Genomic DNA, 17,236 nt, shown 5'->3' with positions numbered 1-17,236 from the left:
GAACCATTTAAGACATTAAATATTAAATGACTATTTAACATTATGAGTTTTAAAGAAAACACAACATTAAAACATTAAACATTTAACAATAAAACATTAATAATGCTTGAAGAAAATCACAAAAAAAGTGTAAAGAACATGAGAATAATAAGGCTTTAATGCTATGTATAAAAGGCAATGAACATGACGATTAATAAGGCTACGCTTAACAAGCATAACGAACACGACGATTAATAACGCTATGTTTGAAATGAAAACAATATATTATGTTTTGCTAAAAACGTTTTGGTCTTGTTGAAAAACGAAGCGAACCGAAACATTTCCCCAAGGGGAAACGCCATGTGGCAGCTGAACGTTTCAGATAGGGAAACGCGTTTCGGGCCCTCCTCATGTTTTGGCCTTTCGGGTCCTGTAAAGGGGCGTTTTCTGCTTCTATGATGCTGTTGCAGCTTGCAAGTAGTGTGATCACCAGGGTCCATGCCGAAGGCAGAGGGGCTGCAGTAGACGTTCCACTGCTACAACAGTTGACAAGGAGATGAAGGTGGCCAGGGTGGTGGCAAAAAATGGAATCAGGGGGCCTAGCGTGGTTGGACAGAGGTGGCTGAGGTGAAAGCTCAAGGGTGGGTTTGCAAGGCAGCGAGGTGTGGCATGTGGAAAACACCTTTCTCCAACAAGAATGTAAAAAGTGCCCGTGGGCATAGGTAGCATTCACACTAGAATGATTGGAGGAACATAGTAAGTGTAACATTGGTACAGGAGTTGGGGATGACAGAAACAGCTACGAGGGAGTGTTTTACCAGAGAAGGATCTTGCACGCAGCAGTAGCAGTCTACCAATGCTTGAAACCCTGGAAGCAGGCCTGCAAGAGTTAAACGCAGGTACGTAAAGACCTCCGGCAGGCAGCAACCGCAGCGCATCAGTTGGTGACGATAGAGGCTAGGGCTGCAAAATGCAGCAGTAGACAACCTCCTGCAACAGCAAACAGTCCTGAAAATAGCAACATTGATGATGGCATCAGCTTGGAGAGCAGCAGGTCCTCTTTGTGATGGAGTAGATGTGAATCAGGCTGGAACGTCACTGTGCAGGGCTGGATTGCAATTGCAGCAGGAGAGATGGCAATGCTTGCAAGATAGGAGAGAGGGTGATGAAGGTGAAAGCAAAATCTGATGACAAGGATTAAAGTTGGGAATGTCCGTGACTGGCTTTACAAAACATTTTGAGTTTTTTGCTTATGACTTCTGAAGATGTCTTCTCCTCTTAGATAAATCTTTTGGGGTTGTTTTAAGTAGTGAATTCAGGCCAGAAAATTATGATGAGTTAGAGGTTAATTTGGGCTGTGATTTTCCTTGCTCAACAACATTTTCTTTGAAGTTTGGTATCAGCAACATATCACTCAGCATTTAGAGCAAGATTTACACTGAACTTGAGCCTACCCACGTATCCATCAGTTCCTCAATGTATTGTAAAGCCCAAAAAGCTAAGAGGGGCCCTTGCTCCACCCAATAGTCCTTGTGATGTGTGGACTCTCTTTCTTTCGTACTCATAAAGTGTAAGTATGTAAGATGCCACACCTTCTTTTGAGTCTGTAAGGATCCTTGAAAGGTATGTAACATGCTACACCTTCTTTTGAGTCTGAGCTGACAGGTTGGATACAGAAATGTGGACAGAACTCCTAATATCTGCACATTTCTTTATGACAAGGACATGGGATGTCCTTTTGAGAACTCCAGTCCGACCTTTAGCAATGGCTTGGATTGTTTTCTAAGAACTTGCAGAGTGGTCATATGAAATGGCCTGAATACCTTTGTAGGAATTGCAGCATTATTTGAGACTTCATACCACAGACCTTTTAGGAACGGATTGTGCATTATAACCTAAATTTCTTGTGTTGAAAGAGCAGACATGATGCATAGGCAAAATCTATCAGTGGTGTACTTCCACAAGAACTGTGGTGTGAACATTGAGGCCTTTCATGTTTTAGAGGACCTTGTTTGTGTGTACTGGTAGTTATTGAAGTAAAACATTGAAGGTTTTCTTCTTTTGCCTCATGGAACTCTAGCTTGTCAATGCATCATGAATTGATAAGATTTTGATGACTCTTTTTGACAGGTACACAAGTTTTGTTGCCCCCATCACTGCGTCCAAGCTATATAGAGATGTATGATATTGTGGATTCTGATTCAGTATTTTTAGTGCTTTGTATTTGCTTATTGTACAAGTTTATGGATATTCTTTTATCTCTTTTTTTTTGGTGGGGTGTGGGGGGGTTTGCAGGTCAAATCTTACAATGATCTCACACATTTTGAAACTGCATATGTTGTGAAGCTGCACAGTGTGGCAAGATTGGCTACTCCACAGCCTGTGTGTTTTCGTACTTTCAGCCATGTCATGGAAATGTGTCTCGCTAATGGTGTGTTATAGCTCCATGCTCTCCTGATATTTGACTTGATTGTCACCAACAGGTCTTTACTTTTAATCATCCAAACTTCTCTACGCATAATGATAACAGACGCTATAAGAAGCTGGCTTTTGAGTTTGCACCAGACACTGGCTCTGTCCTAGTCCATGGTAAGTGAGCTTGTCAGAAATTCTGAGTTGTGTTTCATCAGTTGTTCTGATAATAATGAATCGTTTTGTGGGCATTTTCTAAAAGGCTTTGCTGGATACTTTGACTCGACATTATATAAGGATATTCACTTGGGCATTGAACCTTCAAGTGCAACACCAGACATGTTCAGCTGGTAAAGTCCTGATGCTAAAATGTCTATGCTTTTTGACATATTATTCCATCCAAAATTTCTTTCTTCCACCAAGTAGCTTCACTTCTCTGCTAGTTAAGTTGTATCTTTTGTGCATTACATCGTTGCATATAGAAGATGTTGTCTCGACTAGTAAACAGGCTTTTGGAGTAGGAAAACTTGGATCCAGTGTGGTTTTAAAGTGGCTGGTAGAGGTGGGAGGTATCTTGGTACTGTGCTGTTACCGTTGCTGCCACACTCGCACCTACCCACAGATGCCCACCTGCACATGCAGTTATCATGTACACTGTAGTGCACTCTGTGCACACCACATCCTCGCGTGCATTTACACAGGATAATTATCAGAACTGCTATGTTATGGGTTCTCTTTTTTGGTTTTGTCTTTTCACACCAAGTGAACGAACACTTGCAAGTCCTGTAGATGTCATTGATGGTGATTTGTGACAATACACTAGCTATCAATATTCTTAGAATAGTCAAACTAGCCATCGAGTATTCTTGAGCAGCTTCAATGTGGTGAATCTGTGATCAAATGATGCGAAACCAAGATGGGGGAACTTCTATGGCCTCCATAAGACAACTTGCAGTATATGTGAATTGGTGCTTTTCTTTGGGAGGTAAGTTGTTGGTCCAATACACTTGTTTTGATTAAAAATCTTTTTGCAGTGTGAAGGTTTGCAATATTTTTCCCACTTCAAAAGCCTATGTATGTCCCAGCTGGGTCCTTGATGGAGGTACATTTTTGGAGGTGTGTTGGCCCAAGCAAGGTAAAAATATTTCGTATAACCTAATCTCGTGTTCTTAATGTTTGGTTTTACCTCCAGTAGTCAATTAAATTGATGTTCTCATTGATTCTAGGTCTGGTATGAATGGTCGGTGACTTCTCCTGATGTTTCACCCATTCACAACCCAAATGGACGCTCTTACTGGGTGGGGCTATGACAAAAGTTTGGTTATGTTGGCATGGAATGGGGATGCCAAATACAACAAAGCTGCTGCTTTAAAACACCTGTACCTCAACATTGTTGGTACTGGGCTGTCATGTACAAGAAATGGTTATACTAACTAATGATATTTGATCACTTGAGTATCAATAGGAGTGATACGCATACCATCATATGATGATATCTATCGGCCACCCATGTTGAAATTTAGAGAAGAGGGTAGACAAACATTTATTACTTTGCAACATATTGGAGATTTATGGGATAAAACAATCAAGACACACATGTTGCTTAATTAGTTTTTAGTTCTATGCTCCTTTAAAATTATTTTCATTTTTCTTTTGGTTGCTAGAAGTAGATGTTGATGTCTTAATTTGTTTAATCTATTTTGATCATTAGTTGTATGTTATTGATCCTTACTTAGAAATGATGACATTCTCTGTATAATTTTCTAGTTAAAAATTTATTGTGCAATTTCTTGTTTGATATTAGCATGTCTAAGAGGAAGGGCAAAGTAGTTAAAGTGATAAGGAAAAAAGAGAATTTCCACGGAATTCCCTGTTGAAAGTACATGTAAGTAGGGAATGTAAAAAATAGGAAAAATGAGAGATTTCCTAGTGAGAGTACCTAGGGAATCACCTCTAGAAGTTTTTTCCTATATATGAAATATTTCCTATATAGGAATTATTCCCTACATAGAAAATTTTGTATTTTCCTATGTAGGAAATATTTCCTATGTCCTATGTAGGAAATATTTCCTACATAGGAAATGTCTTATGTGATTCCCTGCTTATTCTCACTAGGAAATGTCCCATTTTCCCTAGTTTTTACTTTCCCCACTTATATGTATTTTCAACTAGGGAATTCCATGGGGAATTCTTTTTTTTTCCTATATGGGGATCGATTGAAAGTTCCTTGTGCATATTGGGTAGCCTACATTAGGCCTTGCTCACAATCTCATCACCCTATGCTCAACTTCTACATTCATGATCTTCCTCATAAATTGGTGCCCTCCTAAAGACAAGCCACTAGTGGATTCTCCCCAACATGTGGAGTACAGTCTCACATTCATGATCATTGTTGTGTTCCCCTTTTCATGGTGATCACCTTCTCAAGCACACTAGTAACCTACACTTGACTTCTCCTAGCAAGATCAAAGACAACTCAATCTCCCTCCTCGATAAATGTCTTTCTTTCTTTCTTTACCCTTAGACCCTTACAATCATCTAGAGTAGTGCCCACTAATAATTGTAGTTTCCTCCCTGGAATCACCAACATGATAGGCCTCTATAACCATGGGTAAAGAATCTTCCTTGAAAGACACTATCCTACTCTTGGCATGCTAAACTAATGCATGAAGTCTTCAACAATAGTATAAAATCCAACAATACTGACATGTACTTAATTGTCCTCCATAATCACTATATCCTCTAGCTCCATCATCTTATCCTCTACACAAGCTTCCCAGAGATAATAGCATCCACTCAAAGACTCTACAAAGCAAATAGAAGGATCAACCATTGATTTGAATAAGAAACAACGGTTCTTCCTTCCCATATCTTATAGTTGATGACTTGATTCCCCATGAAAAAATACCAATAAGAAGCCTAAAAAAATAGTGGTTATCCCTAAAGACACAGTTCTATCCCTTTGAGAAAAATATAGCCCACTTCTAGCAATCATGCTATTCTCTTGGTTACAGTGACATGATCTAGCACGCCAATTAGCTGCTGTCTTTGTAAACTCATGATGGATCTCTCCCCCAAAACATACATTGTTTCCCAAAAAACAAGATAGCTTTGCCAAAAAAACTTTTCCCCTCCTCAATTAGCTACCGATGTCCTATTCTAATAAACTCTTTATAATAATAGTGCCATCATAGCATGCTTCTCTTGGTGCACTCCCCCTCTTATCATGAACACTATCTAGATATAGGATTTTTATTTTTATCCATCAACACTTATGCATTTGAATTACCTATATTTTCTGAGAGACTATTGTGCCTAAAGTTTTCTTGGAGTGGAAAATAATCCATACGACATTCACCCCCTACAAACCTACACATTCCCTCGATGTGCGAGACTATGTAGCCCACTAGGATCAAATACCCATATGATCTTTACCTAAACAAGCATGTACCTAATCATCCCCCCACCAAGATCATAAACCAAAATCACAAGCATCCTAAAAAATGCATAGCACTCCCAAACACTCCCACCTAGATCATAGGCACCAATAGCTCATGACATCCAACTATCATGTAACCATCTACATCCAACTCCATGACCTTTTTAGACCCCTCAGGGAAGTTACTATGTGTATATCCTCTACATCACGTGCGTTCAAGGCTTGTTTATAAATATCCTTATTTTTGAATTTTTTCTGAATAAAACATAATTCTTTTCTATTCAATTCGTAAATAACCCCTTTACATTACACCCTTCTGTACGTAAAAAATCTATAAAAATGGTATTTTAAAAATTTCTTATTTTGAACCCACGTGATGCACACATATATTCATGAGTAACTTACTCGAGTTAGACCCTCTAGGATAAAATGGTAACCTAAAATCCCATTGCAACATCTCATATCCTACAACTTCACCTACATAAACCATTTCCATCCTTTCCCCATCATCTTGCACATTAAAGCATATGACCACATCTTCAAGTATCCATAAGGGAGCACACTCCATGAATATATCTCTTTATTTGGTCTAGAATATGACTTGACTTGGAAATGCATCTTCTTTGGCTTGCATGATTAGATCGACCATCTACACAACTCAATACTCTCTCAAAGAATGAAATTTTTTTTGTCAAATTTTGTAAATTTTGCTATAAATATGTCTAAAACACAAAAACTGGCAATTATTTATGCAAAAAATTGCCACTTATCACCAAAATTTGGCTATAAGTGAAGTCTTTATAGATATTTTATTGCCAAAACTCACCAACATTGTAGTGTAAAGAGACATTATAGTAAATAAAAAACGTTTTTACTTCCATGTAAATTTTAGTCATAAATAATACATTTTTTGTGTTATTTAACATCACATAGGCAAGTGAGTACCTAAGTATACATGTATATGCTTTGTGCATATTTATTTATTGTTTATCTAATCATGATAATTTTAAATGATAAATGAGCTTTGATCACCAAATCTTAGAGCATATTTTTTACTACGGGCTCCAAAAAAAATACAGTGCAAGTCTCAAAGCATATATCTCTTTTGCATCTTCAATTACCATAGCATCTACCCTCTCTTACATGATAACATCCATAAACTCCATCAATGCATCATCAGTGGACACTTTCCTAGTAACACATCAGTAGCGAGCTTATCCACATTATCAAGTATAACATGTATAACAACCTCCACTAGTACTACATCAATCAACACATCTGTATCCTGAACATCAACTAACATATCGAACAATATATAAGCATTCTCAGTCAAGCTCTCTACATCTTCATAATCCTCTCGCACTACGCCTACATTTGTAATTATAATCAATATATCTCTATATGTAGCATGAACAAGCATATCAAATAGCATAGAAGCATCCCTACATAAAATCTTAGCATCATTAGTACTCTCTATTACTATGTCCCCATCTATAGTATCCTCCATCTCTAGCACCATATCCACATCTACATTATCCTCCATCTCCTTTGAATTTGGCCATGCAAGTTTAAATAATCCATTATATAAGTAACAAATTTCCATACAAAACTTGGCTATGAGCACACTCAATTTCTTTCGAAGCTTCAAGAGCATGCTTAGTCTTCCCAATTTGTTCTATGTATCTGTCATATCTCTTGAAGTTGTGTCTTGATCCTGCTCTCAACACTGCATTCAAAATATACACTCGCATAATCTTTGGGAATATCATATAATTGTAATGTTTTGTCAAAAAATTTGAGATAGTTTGATATATCAAACTTATTGAACAGTCCCAATTTCTTTGCAATCACCTAAAGTGCTTCCATTAGAAAATCCTTGAGCCATTCAAGTTCTTGTTCAGTAACTTCGTGTTCTTGCATATTTATGACTTGGTGTTGTATCTACATTTGTATTACCTGCATAAATATTTGAGATGCTTGTATCTTGCAATCCATATCCAAAATATTCTGCATAACTACCTATATACACTCTTCCAATACTTGCATCCTCTCCTTGCTAAAGTCCCTGTCAACCTTATCATTACTTTGGTCTCCCATCATACATTAGTGACACAACTTTTCACCTTAGGTCCACAAGAATATCATGAAGATTTACATGGAGGATGGAAAGAGGTGGGGTCATTGTGAAAAGATTTGGAAAAGGGGCAAATAGAAGAACAACAACAAACACAAGTTATGTAAACATTAATGAAAATGCTTATATTTATTTCTACTTTAAGCGACAACTACCATCTTGTAGCTCAAACCTTGTCCCAAGAAGAAATCATGTACACATTATGAGCATCCACTCATTACCTCGATCATCCTCATTGACATAAGTATTACTCTTCATCATTCCTCTCACACTTAAACTCTCACTACAACAAAAAGGCCTCATAGACACACATTTAGACGCAATTCTTGAATATAGAGAAATTCTTACGGGTGCGTCTACCCGCCCGTCTATTTGTGCGTCTACCATTTCGCATCTATAATCACATGTATCAACGAATGCTCTCTGGGTTTTTTTTCCCCTGCCATACATCAAATTGTGTATTTGGGAAAAAGACAATGTATCTTACGGGCACGAGAATTGAAAATAAAAGTCCATGTACTCATTATATATCAAAGCATTTACAAGGGAAGTTTAAGTGCTTGCGACTTAAAGCGTGGCCGCAAGCAGTAGGCTCAAAGAGATATCATACATATACAAGAAAAGAAGGCCTCATGAGGAGGTATGGTGCTCCTCTACAAATCTGAAGAGGAAACATCTTCGCTAGTACCACCATGGCTACTAGCGTCGCTATCCCCCTCCTCGCTATGCTCCACATCCGAGTTCGCCTACACACACAAAAGATCAGGGTTGCTTACATAGACAAGGTGGAGAAAAAGTTATAATTAGTTATACTTTTAATAGGAAAGTAAGAAAAACATACCTCTGGCTGTCGAATCCTCATGGCCCAGTTGTATTGGTCCTTAGTGATGAGACCCTCCTCATAAAAGTGAAGCCATGTCGCTCCACAGTTATGGCCTCGATGGTAACCTACCTCTCTAGGAGTAGGTGTCCTACCAATGATGGTAGTCTGCAAAACATTTAGAGATATACAAACAATTATAAGTCACAATATATTAGACTAAAATATATAAAGAATTGAAAGAAATATAAATTTAAAAAAACTAGAAATCAAAATATACTTACAAACTCAACCTCCCACGACTCTCTGCCGCCTGATCTGTCATGCGACGATCCCATGGTTTCCATTTGGATCCGTCGCGCCTCTGCGTGCTGGCGACTCTTCACTTTCTCAGCTGCTTTCTTCTTGGCTTTCTTCCACTCTATGCGGTGGCACATAGGTGGTTGGCTATAGGCTCCATGCCCCTCCTCCAGCCTCCGCAGTGAGTCCTTGGCCCGTGTCATGAGGTGGGATCTTTTGTTGTGAAGCATATCCCTCACTTTTGTACATCCCCAATCATCCGAGAATCACTGACTCTCAGGATTTGGGTACCTCCTATGGACTGCCCTCAACACCTCCTGCCACAAGCCGCTTTTCTGATTTTTGAAGGCAATGAAACAATCTTTATACGTCGCATGCACGACGCTCCTCATATACGCCATTACATCCCTTCCCTCATCATCATGAAAGATGCCACCAGCATCTGTAACTCTATAGTACTAGTGTACAACCTCCTCTACGTGATCTACTGGTGAGGGTAATCGCTCACTACCTCCTAGGCAACCCCCACACAAGCCTCGTCCTCCCCCTCGACTCTCCCTCCTCCCTCTTTGTCGACTACCCTCTGCCTCGCTGGACGCACGAGCTTCTGCAGATACACGTGCTTCTACAGATGCTTCTACTTCAACCGATACACGTGGAGCACGTGGAGTACCTACAAATGGAGTAGCTCCATATGGAGTACCTGCATATGGAGTACCTGTATGTGGAGTACCTGCATGTGGAGTCTGGGAAGTAGTGCCAGGCAAAGACGCCAGAGGCGTCCCAGACATGACACCGAATACCTCGTCCACTGTGGGAGAGCGGCCAAGGTGTCTGGTCCTCTCTCCCATGAAGTCTTCCCTAGTAGGAAAACCTCCAAAAAATGCATTGACCCCCCTGCCAAAGGAGGCCAATGTATCATTCATGCGATCCACATCTGGGTCATTGCTAGATGAACCAGGATACGACATCTACAAAAAAAACACATGAAAAAGACATATTTATTTGCATACAAAAAATCATATATTACCTACATTTTCAAAGAGCTTTCTTTAGACATTGAGCACAACACTTAAGTGCTAATGCTTCTCTTAAACAAGAAAACTGATAAACACAAACATGGGATTGGTCACATTCATCATTGCAAAAATATATTATTTACTATCAGAATTGGGAGACCTGGCGCATGTATCCCTGCGTCTACATTACAGGTTAGATGCGCCCTCAGACGCGCTCCAAAGTGAACCTTCTGTCCAGCACGTCTATCTGCGCATCTAAGATGCAGCACAGACACGCTGTCAGACGTGCATCCCAGGTCAATGTGCGTGTATAATTGCGTGTAGACTGCAGGTCAACCTTCTGTGCAGCACGTGTATCATCGCGTGTACACTGCAGAGCACATGCGCCAGCACACGCGCTCTAAGACGAACCCTCAGACGCTTTGAGAGGAAACATTTTTCGTGTCTATGTCTGCGTCTACACTGAGATATAGGCGCGCTATCAGACGCGCTCAGTCGGCCGATTTTAGGCCGATGACCGCCATTGATGATTTACAAAATGCAATACATAATGGAATCACAAATCCTAAATATACATACAGAGCAGAGAGAGGAAGAGAGAAACAAAGAGAGAGAAAAAAGAAAGAAAGAAAGTTATATTAAGGTCTTCTAAAGACCAAAACTGGCCTATGAGACAAACTATGATACAACTGATGAGGTCCAGCTATCCAAAATAAAAGTGCTGAATGAAAAGCTAAAAACTGGAAACTGAAAATATGGTGCTGTGAGTGTGATAAGTGTCGTGTATGTGTATGTGTGTATGTAGCTCTGGTACTCTAGATAATGGCTACAAAGGGAAAACAAATGTCAGCTGTGATAAAGTAGTGCGATGTGTATATGTAACAGATGCAGGGAGATATACTAGCCTGGGATGTAGTAGCAATCGCGTCGAAGTCGCTAATAGCAGGTGATCCCTCCTGGATGCAGGATGTGGTACATCGGCGCTGGAGAAAGAGCAAACTGGAGATCTGAGATCCAATGTGTCGAGTGTCGTCGGATCTCAGTCTGCTGTTGATGTAGATCAAGAATCCTCCGGATCTCCTGTCGGTGTGGCTGTGGGGTCCGAAATCCACGGATCCTCGTGCGGCGTCGGGTACGTTGGTCCTCAGCCTGCTATAGTGTGAGCCCGGAGGTCTGGCTGGAGGGTGGTACAGTAGCTCTCACTCTATCTGTCTGAAAGAACTGTGTAATAGTCGTCTGGGTGGGCCCCTCTCTGACTGGGACCCGCTGTGTGCTCTGCTCTCTGATGTGCCATGCCTCTCCCAGAAAACGGCCAAATGATCTCTGATCCATATCAGTCATACATCCCTGAAGTGAGCTGCTCAATGTGTATCTAGATCTCAACTCTGAGTATGCCGGGCATCTGAGAACAAAATGCTCCTCACTCTCCACCTCTGATCTGCAAAGGGGGCATATCCTCTCCTCCCGTGGGATGCCACTAGCTCTGCCACTCTCAATCATAAGCTGATGTGATGATACCTTGAGCTGTCCAATAAGAACTCTCAATTGATGTGGCATATAGATCTGCATATATCTCGGAATCTCTATGAATCCCTGCTCTGATATGCTCAAGAACTGTGTATAATAATGTGCCATGTTCGATGGCAGTGGCTGTGCAGGGCTAACCCATGTCCTCTGTATATAAATATGCCATATCTCCTGTCTGATGACTCTGTTCCTCTCAGAGAGAGAGAGGGTGTAAGTGGGAGCCTGAGTATCATATAGAAGAGGTGGGAGTCTATCAATGTCCAGCCCATGTCTATCAAACCAAGCTCTAGTCTGTGCATACCATGATGTGGTATCCCCCGCTCGAGCCATCTCCTGAGATGCCATATATGCTCTGTATGCAATGCGATCTCTGTCCATATCCTGAAATCTGTGTAGGAAGCACACTATCTGAAATAATGCCTCGACTAGCATGGGCAGTGTGGCAAGCTCTGCTCGCACAATGTCATGTGGGACTAAGGCCTTGCTGCGAATCAATCTAGATATCATGATCACCTGAGGTCTCTCCATCAATGTCCATACATAATCGGCAAGGCCTGGCCCCCATATAGCTGCTCCATACATCAGTGCTGGAGTGATTAGAGTATCAAAGAGCCACCCCTTGGTGCGGGGCTCCTGGAAATGTGCATGATGACACTATCTCTCCATAAGAACCAATGCTGAGTATCCTCTAGTGAGGCGGTCACGAGAAAGTCCCTGAAGCTGCTGTAAAGGTGACTCCCAAATATACATATGATCCAGTGACCTCAATACTCCCTCCTGCTACCATGAAAATACTCTGTCTGCGTATCTGAGCTAATGTATGGAATATAAGAACCTTGGTTTTACCAAGGTTCACTGTCATGCCTCTCTGTATGCAAAAATCATCCAATGCTAATAAATGCTACTATAATCCCTAAGCTGAGTCTGAGACCAACACAATGTCATCTGCATATAGTAAGATATGAACTGTGGCTCCACTGAGATCTATACCTCCACCGGCTCGCTGTTGAATAAACTCTGCTATCTCATCAATGTATAGCCCAAATAGAGTCGGTGAGAGTGGGCATCCTTCTTTCACACCAATGGTGCTCACAAGGGGATCTGATATACTTCCCGGACATCTGACTCTGCCAGTAACCCGCTCATATAGTGCATTAATACCCCACATCATGTCATCATCCACCCCCAGATCAAGTAGACGTTTGAAAAGCCTCTCTCTCGGAACCATGTCAAAGGCTTTGCGGAACTCCACAAAGCAATAGTACAATATCTGTTTCTTCACTCGTGTCTGGTCGATTAGACAACGAGGAGTGAAGATGTGGTCTATGGTAGAAAATGCCCGTCTGAACCCTGCCTGTCCGGGTGTGCGCATGCACTCTCTCTCTGCCAGCGTGTTGAGCTCCTCCTCCATCACCGTGCCATAAAGTTTGGCCAAAACTGGCCCAATCATGATGGTCCTATATGTGTTAGGATCCATAGGATCCCCTGACTTGTGGATAGGTACAATGGTGTGCTCTGTCCACGAGTCAGGGAACCCCTCAGACAATGCACGATTGAAGAGATGAGCAATGAGTGGAGCCAATGTGTCTCTGCCATATATAATATGCTCTGCCTGAAGATCAAACTGGTCTCGAGCGCGGCCATACTGTAACCGTGAGATAGCATGTTTCACCATACTAGTGGTGAAAAATGATGAAATACCCAGTCTCGGTGTACATGGTGTGGGTATCAACGGCTGTGCGGGTACATGATATAAACTCTGTGTGTATCCATGCCATACTGCAGGGTCATGTATCGGTGTGGGTGAGCATGGTTCTCTGATCTGCCTCCATGCCTCTGCACAATCTCTGCTCATAAGAAGGTGGTATATATCCCAATATCTCACCTTGGGTGTTTGGTGTGGCGGGTGGTGGCGCTTCTTCCTTCTCCTTCTTCCTCTCCTTGGTAACTTACCCTCCCTTGATGCTTGCTTGCTTGCTTGCTGCTTCTTCTTGTTCTCCTCTTTCTTGTTCTCTCTTTCTTCCTCTCCTTGGCTTTCCTTTTTCCCTTCTTGTGTGTTTGAAATGAAAGAAGAGGTGAGTCATGAGGAGGTGAGGCATGAAGAGACTGCATGTCGGCTAAACTCAAGCTTTAGGACTGCAAAAAACGCAGGAAAGGAAAGGCGTAGTTTGAAAAGAAATGATTTAAGTATGGTTTGAATTTTGACGTGTGCATCTATTTTCGCGTGTATATGTGCGTCTATTGTTCAGATAGACGCGAGTATAGATGCGAATATAGACGCGTAGTTAAAGGCGGATATAGACACGCATTTGGGATTTATCATAATTTTTTGTTTTTAAGATAAGTTTTGATAGTGAATTCTTATCATAAGTTTTAATGTATTTATGATGATTTTTGTGTATTTAAAATTAAGATCTTATGTAAACATATGAATGACAAATATTTTGATGTTGTCATGAATTAGGTTTAATCATGTCAAGGTCGTCATCACCTAGTGCAGTGCAAGCTGGTGAGTCAATGAGCACATCCTCAAGTGAGTATGAAACTGCATCTTCATAATCGAGATGCATGGCTACGAGGAAAAATTAAATGCATGTGTGATCGTTGTCGAGGGTGTATTTTTCGAGCACGTCGAATTGCAATGTCACACCTCAGCTTGTATGGAGAATGGGAACGAGAAATATCACCGGTATTCATTGTTTTTTTTTACCACTAAGATTGCATGTCTATGTTACGGAAATTATATATTAACGTACATGAAACTCCCTTTTGTGGTTGAGTAGGATGCGGTGCCACATCCTCAGATGCTCCCTCCCGGGCATCGAGAGGCTGCAAAACGTTGACGCGAGGAGGCAGAGTCTTCAAGAAGAGTAGAGACTGACGACCATGATAGTAGCCCTCATGAAATGCCCCATCAAGTCGTAGAGGATGAGATTTTGGACAACATGGTACACCATCTATTTTCGCAACCGGTTCAAGGAGAAGGTCACTCTACGAAGCCAGATGATCCATTATATGTAGCATCATCTACTCCATTGTATGAAGGTTGTACGTACTCTGTTCTTTGTGCGTCCTTCGAGATACTTAACTTGCAAACAATTTATGGATGGAGTAATGTCAGTTTGGATGCGTTATTGAAGTAGGTATCAATTCAGTTTGGCTTATGAATCATAATAGTAATTGTTAATTCTATTTTAAAATCAGACAGAAATATATGTTGGTGGTTTTTTAACTCACTTTTAAAAATATATGTAGGTTATCATCAAAAATGCTTCCAAAAGGAAACAAATTGCCAACTAAGAGAGAGCAAGCAAGACATTACTTGACATCTCTGGGAGGCCTCGATTATGTCAAGATCCATGCATGTGTCAATGATTGTGTCTTATTTCGTGGGATTCATGAGTTTGCACGAGAGTGTCCTGTTTGTGGCGAATCAAGATACGAAGTGGAGATGAAGTCAATGGATATGCCTCGTAAGGTTTTGCGACAATTTCCAATTGTTCCAGGTATAAAACTTATGTTCAAGTGTAAGTCTATTGGAAAGCTCATGTCATGGCATGCTAGTCATCGTTCAAGTGATGGAAAATGGAGGATCCCTGTAGAAACACCCGCATGGCAACATATAGATAATTTGTGGCCCGTTTTCAAAGAAGAGCCAAGAAATTTGAGATTTGGTTTAGGTATAGATGGAATCAATCCATTTGGGATCAAAAGCACATCATACAGTGTATGGCCAGTGGTATTGGTGAACTATAATATTCCTCCATCCATGGCAATTAAAAAGGGACATGTGATGTTGTCCCTTCTGATTCCTGGAAAGCACAAGGTAAAAAACATGGACATTTACTTAGAGCCTTTGATTGAAGAGTTAGAAATGTTATGGGAAGGTACTGAGGTGCAAGATACAAGTGCATTTGCATCCTCTAGAGATTTCACATTAAAGGCCATGTTGTTGTGGACCATGCACGACTTTCTAGGATACGGAGAGTGTTCAGGTACATGTATATAACTCTATATTTGAAATTCAAGACTTGAATCAATTGCATTTTATTAATTCACTTGTTTTTTCAGGTTTAACCACGTCAGGATATCATGCATGTCCTATTTGCGGTCCCTCTCTAGTTTCCTCTAGGCCGGCACGTTTAAAGAAGGTTCTTTCTATTGACCATCCCAAATATGTTCTCCCTACTAATGGAATGACTCCACAATCCCTAACCATTCGAGATTGGAAGAAGAGATGGATTAATGCCGACAGCTACCCTCCACTCGGCATGAGTCGGTAAGAAGTGCATTTCTCTCGATTGACTTTAAAGTATTTAGCATGATGAATTGTTTACATAATATATTGTTTGTTTGTTAGGTTCTCTATATTTTTTTGTCTTCCGTACTGGACTGAACTCAAGATCAATCACCTATTGGACCCCATGCACATATTCAAAAATGTTGTATCTACATTATGGGATCACTTGATAGGGGCTCGTGATTCAGTTAATGTAAGGGAGGATTTACGTAACATTGGTTGCATGAGACGAGCCTCGCCACGCATTGGACCCAGAGGAAAGATTGAGCTACCCCATGCACCTTGGATGTTGTCAAAGAACGAGGAAAAAATAGTAAAGGAACAAATATATACCTTGGTTTGTTTGGTGGAAGAAATTTTTCCTCGATCCATTTTAACTTCTCAATTACATTTACTCGTATATTTGATTGATGAGATCACACTTTGTGGGGCAGTTCATGTAAGGTGGATGTTTTTTCTTGAGCGCTTTATGAAAACCTTGAAAGATTTTGTAAGGCAAAAAGCACGGCCTAAGGGAAGCATGGCTGAGGGTTGGTTAGTGCAATCATCCCTTGTTTATATCTCTGAATATCTTGTTGATGTGGATCCCTCTCAACCACGACTATCGAAAGATGATGAAGACTTGAGGATGACCTCTATAATACCTCAAGGAAAAGGAATGAGTAAAGTGCTAACAAAAGAAGAACTTCGTAAGTTAAATAGTTTTTGTGTGCTCAATATAAATGTAATGAGCAAATGGGTGACACTATATAATGAAGCAAGGGCAAGAAGAAAAAGCAAAAGACAAGAATTTTGCACTAGATATGGATGTAATATCCCATTTGCAGATCATCTAAATGCGCTCCCACATCATATTGATATAGATTGGTTACATGAGGAAATGGAGAGAATGGAAAAAGAGGAGGAAATTAATATATCTCAAGAAGAGTGGGAATACGCACGAGGTTGCTTATCAAAGGTGAGACATACTATCAATTAATTTGTTTCTATAAGTTTTATTTTATATAAATAATTGACATGTTTGATCTTTTATCTTTTACTACTAGTGCACATTATTCAATGCACTTTGGTGTGAGGGTAAACATCTTCGAACTCAACGTATAGATAAAAAGAGAAATACCCAAGATTGTGGTGTCCTTGCTCACTTCGAGGATGCCAATGGTACCATGGAAGGTTATTGTGGCTTGATCCAAGATATTCTGAAGCTTGACTTCAGACGAGTCTTTATATATGTACTGGATGTGAAGTGGTTTAAAGAAGTGGTAACAAATGGTGAGCATTGCACAATCAGACGTCATCCAAGTGG

The 17,236-nt window shown here is 40.5% G+C and overlaps 1 protein-coding gene across 2 annotated transcripts; it reads left to right on the top strand.

Moving 5' to 3' along the window:
• Positions 1-939: 939 nt before the first annotated feature.
• On the top strand, positions 940-4,011 carry LOC148034944 (protein arginine N-methyltransferase 1.5-like). Of its 2 annotated transcripts, none has more exons than XM_087680599.1 (7): positions 940-1,190; positions 2,110-2,158; positions 2,275-2,361; positions 2,463-2,568; positions 2,654-2,741; positions 3,433-3,526; positions 3,618-4,011. In XM_087680599.1, coding segments are annotated over exons 1-7 (510 nt in total). In that variant the 5' UTR covers positions 940-1,188; the 3' UTR covers positions 3,702-4,011. The 2 variants fall into 2 exon arrangements, with proteins under 2 accessions (XP_087536725.1, XP_087536726.1); XM_087680600.1 differs by having other exon boundaries at positions 3,426-3,526.
• Positions 4,012-17,236: the final 13,225 nt, after the last annotated feature.

The sequence above is a fragment of the Lygodium microphyllum genome, chromosome 6, assembly GCF_053477565.2.
Source record: "Lygodium microphyllum isolate KBCC chromosome 6, Lygodium_microphyllum_v1.1.10, whole genome shotgun sequence".
Classification (NCBI taxonomy): Eukaryota; Viridiplantae; Streptophyta; class Polypodiopsida; order Schizaeales; family Lygodiaceae; genus Lygodium; species Lygodium microphyllum.
Note: the sequence above shows the minus strand (reverse complement) of the source record. Positions and strands in the feature narration are given on the sequence as shown.

Excerpts from the sequence above, each read along its gene's own strand:
- LOC148034944 (XM_087680599.1), top strand. Across the intron at positions 2,569-2,653 it reads TGGCTCTGTCCTAGTCCATG|GCTTTGCTGGATACTTTGAC; the intron begins GTAAGTGAGCTT and ends ATTTTCTAAAAG. Across the intron at positions 3,527-3,617 it reads GGTGTGTTGGCCCAAGCAAG|GTCTGGTATGAATGGTCGGT; the intron begins GTAAAAATATTT and ends CATTGATTCTAG.